The 9,425-nt window shown below is 28.1% G+C and overlaps 1 protein-coding gene across 2 annotated transcripts in view; it reads left to right on the top strand.

Moving 5' to 3' along the window:
- The window catches only part of LOC106680719 (TBC1 domain family member 30), a 499,453-nt gene extending 490,044 nt beyond the window's left edge, over positions 1-9,409 (top strand). For both annotated transcript variants that reach the window (XM_067050693.1, XM_067050694.1), the window contains one exon: positions 489-9,409. In XM_067050693.1, the coding sequence (XP_066906794.1) occupies positions 489-576 (88 nt within the window). In that variant the 3' untranslated portion in view covers positions 577-9,409. The remainder of the gene's footprint in view (positions 1-488) is intronic.
- Positions 9,410-9,425: the final 16 nt, after the last annotated feature.

Here is a 9,425-nt window from a genome sequence, read left to right as displayed (position 1 = left end):
TTTTTTAAAAAGAGTGAGAGAAACTTATTACCACTCTTTCTTTATCCCATATAGTTTAGAAACTTAGCAAACACTAAATCCTTGTGGGAGCATTTCAGAAGTAGTTTCCAAGTGCTAAAAGCCTCCCGGTGTTGAAGGACTTTCCTGAAACCCCACAACACTGAATGTTTACCAAAACCTACTCCCAAGAAACTTATTTTTGTCTTCCCACGACCCCGGAACTTTTAATCTTTAATGAAGTGAGGGGTTGTGATCCCATTTAATTGGTCACTTAGAGGCCGGCGTGGGATGGTTCTCAAGAGGTCATCACCCCTTGTGTACTAACACCATGAAGACCTCTTTTGGCTTTGTGGGCGGTAATTCATTATTGGCTGCTTTGCTAAGTTTTCAGCAGTAATTTCATACTGTGCTATTAATTTTCACTATTATTTATTTTTGTTATAAGGTATGTACATGATTATTTTTACTAAACAATTATAATTTTTTAGGTATTCAGTGGATCCGTTTCCAGGGAGAGGTGCCAGCAAACCCCGAGAACTTGGTGTTAAACTAGGCCTCTATTCACAGGACTCGTAGCCAACGCATCAACCGTACCACGGGCTTTCCAAATAAAATTATACTTTATTATAATATATACATAAACATAAGTACATATAGTTCTGTATATATATGTTACATATTTCATGTTAGCAGGTCTATTTCATGTTAAATAGGTCTATTTCATGTTAGCAATTTGACGTTCTCTGAAACCTGACATTTCTTAGTCCTGTGAGAGGAGAGTGAATTGGCTTTTTCTAACATGTACGTACTTTATACCAGAACTGTTGATCAATAAATTTTATAGCAATAATAAAAACATAATTTAAGTATATTTTAATTTAGAGTTTATGTTAAATGAATTAGCTATCACTGATATGGTTTCGGAGATATTTTAAGATTTTTAAGGTGGTCGATGAAAAAATGAACAGAAAAACAACTCTAAAGTAATGATATTTTCATTTCTTTTATTTATTTTAATATGTTTCGAGCACATTTGGTCATTTGGTTTATTATTAAAACTGAAGTTAGTTAAAAGTTGAAATCCAGATTAATTTTAGTTTTATAATAAGCTCACTCATTAAATATATATATTTATACATTGGGGTTTGAAAAAAAAAAAAAAGAATATTAAAGAAAAAATGTTTTAATTTTATAATGGGTACAGAATAAAAATTATGTCATATTATGTTTTAGATATATACGCACTCTGATTAATTGATTTCTTATACTTATTTTTTTATGATAGATTACATAATAAAAACTAAAATAACAATATTTTTTATAAGATTAATCTAAATAAATTAAAAAAGCACAATAGAGAACTACTTTTAATTCCCCATTTAATTTATGATTTCTTCTTTTTCAATGGACGCCACAACACATTACTGGGACTTTACGCTCGTTAAATTGATGGAGTGCAACCGTCCTATAACTCCTTACATTTACTCAATAGAGCTCTGTACATTTTATCGGATTTCTTTAAGAGTTATTTTTATAGTGGTCTATTTTGTTTCAATACAGTTTAGTTACTCCAAGCTTATGTAGCGATAAAACATTCTCCAATCCAAAGGTGAGATCCGTATTACGGCAGCTATGTTGATTCCTTGTAGACAGTCCAGCCTATTATTAATGTAGATATTTCAGAACTGTAGTTTTCAACGGAGTAGTTTGTTATCCTAACGCCCAACCACTTCTGCATTCGGGAATCTTAGTTGTTTTTTGTTTGTTTTTATTTTTCAATAAAAATCAAAGTCAATCCTTCCCACTCTATCCGCCCCACTGATACCCCGATTTAGCAACAGTCCTATATCACATTTAAAAAATTTACGTAAAATGGGAAGAGTAGAGTCAAGATAGTTAGATCGAACAGTACTGAAAAAGAGTGACTAAAATTGAAAAAAAAAAAAAACGACATATGAGTTTTAAACAAAGAAAAACTTTTTAAACGTTTCATTTTATATCTCTATTACTAATTAATTTAATTAGATCCGGTTTGTAATGTTTATAGAGTTCTAAACTACCATTACGTTTTGTGAAGGTTGGCTGAGTCGAGTTGTAGTAAATTCAATTTTTTTAATTTTTCAGAAGAAATCCTTCCCAGCAAGCCCACCTCACTAAAACCCTAAGCTGTAGTCCCATATCACTTTTGAAAAATTTACCTATATAATTGATAAAACTTTATACAAAATTTCTATGTGATTTCAGTAATTCTTTGGCTCTATGGCAATTTTCAAACCAATCTATCACCATCGTCTCTAAATTATTTTTTGCGGATAACCTAAGCTTGTGCCTGATTATATATTAAATTACTTATTTTCTGTTAAGGCACCGTTCAGTCAACTCTGTGTGTTTTCCATGATTTATTTTGATTAACATAATAAATAATCTGTAAGTCCTATTTATTATTCTTTTTTAAAAAAATGAACAACTACAGAAAGGTTTATCATTAATATTGATTACTAGGCTCTTTTCAAAATTTAAATCATTTCAAACATCGTTGGATTCATATATATAAATACTAGTAACATTGAAAAAAAACATTCATAAATTTAAAAATCAAATATTATTTTTAAAAAAATATTAATGTCCACTGTCTGGATGAGTATTTTGAATCAAAAATATAAAAATCAACTTTTTTTTTAACACTTTAACGATGAAACCAATATATAATGAGAAGGATCTCAATGATTTTGGCTTACTATTTTCCATTGTAAAATGCTTGCTATATCAAAATATTGTTAACGTTTATTATGATTTTAAATTTTCCAGCTTTTATTTTCTTAATTGAGAGCATATTGTTAATTTTTTATTTTGTAGAGTGTTTGGGTATCCTTAAAAAAAAAATTACATGTAAAATTAGCATTAAAATTTGTTTGCTTCAAAACATTTATGTTTTATTCAATGGCTTAGCGTGGGGGCCCGCGGCGGAGATAAATTTAGCTCCACCCTTATTTAATATTTCAATTCATTTTTATCGTGTATTGTTCAGGTTACAAATAAAAAAGTCTCGAAATGAGATGGTTCAAATTTTTACTTGATATTATTATTCTTGTTTGTTGTGAAATTTCGGCCGCCCCCACTATGCCGATACCACTAGCTTAATTATTTGTTATAAATAAACAGATTCATACCGCAAGAATTCCTATTCCTTTCAAATCTTTGAGGTTCAAGTTAGAATGATGATTTAAAAATTACAAACAAATTATAATTTAAAAGATACATAATTAAATTATATATTTCAGTTTTTAAATTAGGGCTGATTCTTGAAATATGATTGAACATTTAGGGATAATGGTGAGTATGGAAACATGGTGAAAAGAAATGTGTAGTAGAATATTAAAAAGAAAAGGAAATATTCCAGAGATTAAGCTGTTTAATAATTCATAAACCATCTTTAAAAAAAAAATTATAAATTGGATTTTCACGAAACTATAACGAGTGCTTTTAATTTTTTTTAGTTGTTTGTTTTAGTTTGAATATACATAAATATACTCCTCATCAAAATTAGTGCACCACTTCATTACTATAAGACTAATTCTCAAATTTTTATTCCCTAAGATTGTTAATATTATAATTAATAATTGTTGGGATAGACCTTATATTTTCCTGATATATATACTTCGAATGACAATGTAGACACCAGAGATCTCTTTCGCATTTTAACTGAAACATTTCGACTATTTGAAATGTTTACCAATTAACTCCAACAATGCGTGCTTCATAAAATTACTTGTCTTTTATTTGGTTCTCTCAAATTCCAATTTTAAATGTTTATGATGATCAGCCATTATTGAGAAAACTGTTGAGAATAAACCTTCTCTTATTAGCTGAGATCAAAGAAAATTTAATTTACTTCAAATTCATTCTGCATGCCTGTGCTCGTTAAAGGAATACTTTTGAAAATAGTTACCAAAAGAGACGATATTGATTTTTTTTTTTTACTGTCAGAGAACATTGTTCAATGTCTGAGAATTAAATCTTAGAAATTTTATTATTAGACATTAATTATCCTACAGAACATATTTAGTTTATAAATTATAAATAATTTTGTTGATTTAAAAAAAAAAAATGAGAATAGCTATGTTGACATATAGTTTTATTTATTTAGTAACAATTGCAAAAAGTTTGAATATTTGGCTTAAAATCCTAAATATTTTTCTATTTTATACAAAAGCAAACTTTATCTGATAAATCCATTTTATCTTTTATTAGTTACGTGTGAGTAATCAAAATTGGGCAAAGATAAAACTCAAACTAAAATTTCATGTTGACCAGTATAATAGCATAATCCAAGTAGAAATTAATTTCCTTAGGAAAAAAAGATACTTAATTTTTTGTTATAAGGCCTGAAAAGAAAATGAAAATTTCAATTAAAATTAAATTTACGGTTTCAACTTCTAATTATTGATCTGTTTTGGCTACCTTGAAATTGAAAAATTTGGAAATCTGCTAAAAGAGAAATATTAAGTTCACTTTTTAAGGAAAAAAGTTCAAAAATTCTTATCTCTTTATGTACTTTGGATATCCGTTCATCATCTGGTAAAATCTAAATTATTATCATTGGAAGAAGACAGTAGACCGTATAAAGTAGATTGTAGGAAGATAGTCTAGGTGGCTGTCAATAAAGTTATCAAAATAGCAAAACTATTTATTGTTAAGCAACATTTCTACCCCCTTTACAAAGCTTCGTCAGGGCTGACGAAGCTTTGTAAAGGGAGGCGAAACGTTGTGAAACGTAAAAAATAAATAGATTTATTTTACTATTTTGGTACCGTTATTGACCACAACCCGGACTATCTTCATACTACAAATTATATAATTTCTTATTTTCATTTTGCTCAGGGCTCCATGTGAGTTCTGAACTCACTTAAGACATTTTGGAGAACGTTTGTACTATTTGAGGTCGCTTATGGTATGTCCGTATGTACATTACTCAAGGGGGGGGAGAGGGTGGGGAGGTCTGTTCATATTTTCTATACATATAGGGAATATTAGGTTGTCGTTTTGTTTTTATCGAGACTTCGATGAATTCAGAACATCTGCAATAAGTGGGTTTAATTTAGTTGTGTTAAGTAATTGTAAGAAATTATTTGTATTAATAAAAAAGTTATTAATTTATTTAAACTTTTAGGTATTTCAGTGATGTTTGTAATAAAGTCAATATAGTATGGTTTAGTGTATCTTCTATGACTTCTCCTAAAGTACATGTATTAGGCCATTTGAGCTGAGTACAGTGGCTTTCCATTGCTTATCCAATGCTAATTACTTTATCACGGAGGTTATTATATGTTTGTGTATATATACATACCTATATGTGTGTGTGTGTGTATTATTTTCAATTATTGTTTTGAGTATTCCATCAAATAACTACTTATACCTATGATTTATTTTCATTACTCTGCGTCATAAAATAAAAACAATCTTTTCTAAGTTGATATTTAGTAGTACAAAATCTTTAAAAAAATTTTAATTTCAATCAATTTAAAAAATCCGTAGTAATTAAAAGAAGATTTAACAAGTAAAAAGTATCCTGTTTCGAAATTCAATTGTTGCACATTTCTGTGTAAAGCAATCATTTTCAGAAATTACTTCAAAACATTTCTGAAAAATTTCAATTCTAAAAAACAAATGTTTAAAGATGTCGAACACTAAACAAACAAACGTACTTCATTTTTTGTTTTTTTAAATTCCAATTCATGCCTTTTCATCTTTCGACTTCCAAATAATTATTTCCAAAGAGGTTTGCAACTCATTACTTTTAATTAACATGACTAAAGAAACAAAATTGAAGAAAAAATAATTAATGACTTCATAGGCAGGTCCAAACTAAAAGTAATAGATCTTGAAATTCTCTATATTATACACCTTTTAATACATATTTTTTTGTATGTGAATGATTTAACCATCACTTAATATTATAAAAATGTTGAAAAACTATAAAAATGGGGTTGTCTATTCTATTTTATAATTTATTATTTTTAATAAATCAGGTAGAAACTCTATTCTTAAAGCTTAATACGGCTTCCCGAAGGGTGTAGATTTTTTTATTCTACAATTTAATCTATGAATATGTTTGCTAATTCAAATGAAAAGATTTACTTTAATAATGCATTTTAAAATTTGTTATGTAAATAACAATAATTTTAGCTATTATTAAGACTTTACACTGCAACACATAGAATAATAAACTTTTTAATAGAATAATATTTAGTTAAAAACAATAAACCATGTCAAAGATATACATTTTTTTTTTTATTAGAATAAGCAAAATTTCAAGTTCTATACCTTTTGCTGGCCTAATTATGTCTATTACATAATGTTGTGATAATAAAATAAAATAATTGGTATTTTTATTTCATTTTAAATAACATCTCCAAAAAAGAAAAAAAAATTAAACCAGATAACGTCAAATGACAGCTTAAATACCATCAGGTTGAATTCTCTGGGGTTTCGTCAACTATCGGTAACAAAGTAGATAAGGTGAACTTTTCTGAATAACTCTTATCTAGAACTTGAAAAAAGTACCGGAATGTAGAAAGTAGTCGGGTAGATTCCGGGTCAACCTTTTGGTCGATGCCAAATTGCGAAATTCCTTCAAGTGGTCCTTTTCAAACAAGCCGGCTACTCACTCGTCCAAATTGATTCAATTAATTAACTGGGAAATAACTTTACTTTGGCCTTAAAAAAAACAACCTTTAAACTTGTATTTTTCCCTCAATTAATTATGTCTATACTTATAGGTATTTGAAAAGAGAGAAAAAACTGTTTATTTTTTATATTCAAAATTACTTAATTTAACTTTTCAAGTTCGTTGCCGCTACGCAGTATATGACTGTTATGATTACATGATTGTTTTTGTACAAAACATTTTGTTATATGTATAGATTTTTATTTTTTTCAAATATTTCAATTATTTTTTTAAATTTAATCGATTTAGTGATGGTTCGAAAATGCTAATTTCGAATTTGTTATATATAATGAATAAACCTAGAGAGTTTGTCTGTATGGAGACACTAATTAAATTGCGATTTGAAATTTTTCTATTGGGTTAGATAGACCTTTTACTGGGGGAAGTCATTAGATCTTATACATTAAGTTCGACATATACAAGTGGAGAAGTAAGCGTATAACAGTTTAGTTTCAAAGAGGCTGTAACTGTGTCTTGAAAAAGCCAATGAAGTTATAATTTTAATGCTGTAGATGCTCGATAAGCTTGGGTTTGAAAAATATGTACTCTAAGTGGCAAAATAAAAACAAAAATATCTAGAAAAAAATAACATAATTTTTTTTTTGTCGATGAATTTCGTAAAACCAAAATAGAAATAAACTTTCTTATGTGTCTTTACTTCATCAGGGGTATTCATGATCTTTAGTTTAACATATTAAAGCGTGTTAAATGGAAAAAGTTATTTTAAATGGGGAATATTTCCTTATTTTACCATGTTAAAACGATGTAACATATAACATGGTTGAAAGCGTGTTACTAGGTCTTTTAAATGGAGAATGACGTCATGCAACAGACTACCTGAGCTCTTCATCGTCGTGTTAGATTACTTAATTTAACTTTAGTTTGGGTTTTGATAGTTTTAGTATTGTTTTGGACCTTTTTTTTAACATGATAATCAGTAGCCAAATCTTCACATTTTTACTTTTCACTAACTTTAGGCTTGTTGTAATAAATTACTGTAATTAAAACTTAGAAGTAAACAATAACAAGATGTTTTGGAAGGAAAGGTTACTAAACAAGTTGCTAAGAAAATTCACTACGAGCTCTCATGCATATAACATTTAACATGACTTTAAACAGGGCAGCTCACAATCTTATGCTTATAGCATTTAACATGGTAAAACATTTTACATTTAACACAATATCATGAATACCCCTATCATGGAGGTTTGCTAGAACAGGAAAAATTAAGAAAATAACGAACAGAAAAAATAGAAATTGAAATTGGTTCGTTGGTAGACGCAACTTGTTGACCACATTGTTCACACTAAATATATAATTTGATTTTCATTACAATGTTTGTATCAATTGATAAATTATAAATTGACAAAAGATATTTTTTCCTAACACTTTACTTTTTTTAAGTATAAAAAATCCATGGCTAATATAAAAAAATATTATTACTTTCGGTTTTATTAAGAACTCTACCTTACACACTAACCTTATTGATACCTCAAAGTTTAAATTTTAAAACATATAATTATTATATGGACTGCAACCTCCTTCAGGTATTTAATTTTAGTCCTTGAGGCTTTGTAAGTTGGACAACCCCGTTATAGCTTCTCAATCGAAATATGTTTAAATTCTCTACAATGCAAAACATAAATCATCTAAACCGGATCAGTATTCGCAAAGATACACCATAGTGATTAGAATTTGAGATCCTTTATACCGTTATTTTTATTTTACATAGTTATAGGTCCTTTTTATCTACATAAATTTAGAATGTGATTCAGTTAATGATAAACACTTGGCCGTGTTTATATGAAAAAGGCATGTACAGTCCAAATTAAATGCGGGTGAAATCATCATCATATATATATATGATAAAAATTATTTTTTTTAATCCATTCTGTTTTTATTTATAAACACCTAATTTAATTGTTGTTTGGTTTCATAGTTTCATAGGTAATATTGTAACACTGGTAAATCACATTACAACTGATTTTACGGTTATTTAAAAAAACATATAATTTTAAGACCGCCAGACTTTTAACAGTCATGGGTTTTAAGGGAACTATTCCCCTGGGCTTGAGGAACGCTAACACTCATAGGCCACAAGGGAGAAATTTCCTTTTTTCCCCTCCTTTTCTCGCTTTTATTAAGATAAAAAAACATTCACGAATTTTATCTATTTCAAACCTGGTTTATTTAAACCTCGGAATAATAAGCTCCTGATTATTTGTTTTGATTGCGGCGTTTACTAAGCGCTTTAAAAAATATTTAATTTAATTTTTAGTTGAATAGATTTTTTTACATTTCTAACGAAGTGTTGCATAGCGACGAAAAGTTAATACAATTTTAAAACGTCATAGGGAGAAAAAGAACGTAATTGAAGAACATCGAAATGTATGTGGACAAACTAAAAGACAAAGATAAAAAAACTAATATGACAGCAGTTTGAACGGTATCACGAAGAACTATCTCACAATTTTTCCTAATTATACACAAATACAAAATTCATCCTGTAATTTAATAGTATTATAGTTAATTAATTGAAAAATAAACAGTAATTGTGAGCTTTTGTTTTTTTATTCCGAAAATCTATACGAAACTGTTGTTACTCATTGAAAAAAAAGAAAATCAGCTGGAGGTAAAAGAGTTAACTAATTAATAAATAAAGTTTGAGAATAACGAATATACAATTTTTTATTAAAAA

Source organism: Halyomorpha halys, unplaced genomic scaffold (genome assembly GCF_000696795.3).
Source record: "Halyomorpha halys isolate HHAL.00 unplaced genomic scaffold, Hhal_1.1 Scaffold283.1, whole genome shotgun sequence".
In the NCBI taxonomy this organism is placed as follows: Eukaryota; Metazoa; Arthropoda; class Insecta; order Hemiptera; family Pentatomidae; genus Halyomorpha; species Halyomorpha halys.
The sequence above is the reverse complement of the archived record's forward strand: the minus strand, read 5'-3'. Positions and strand labels throughout refer to the sequence as shown.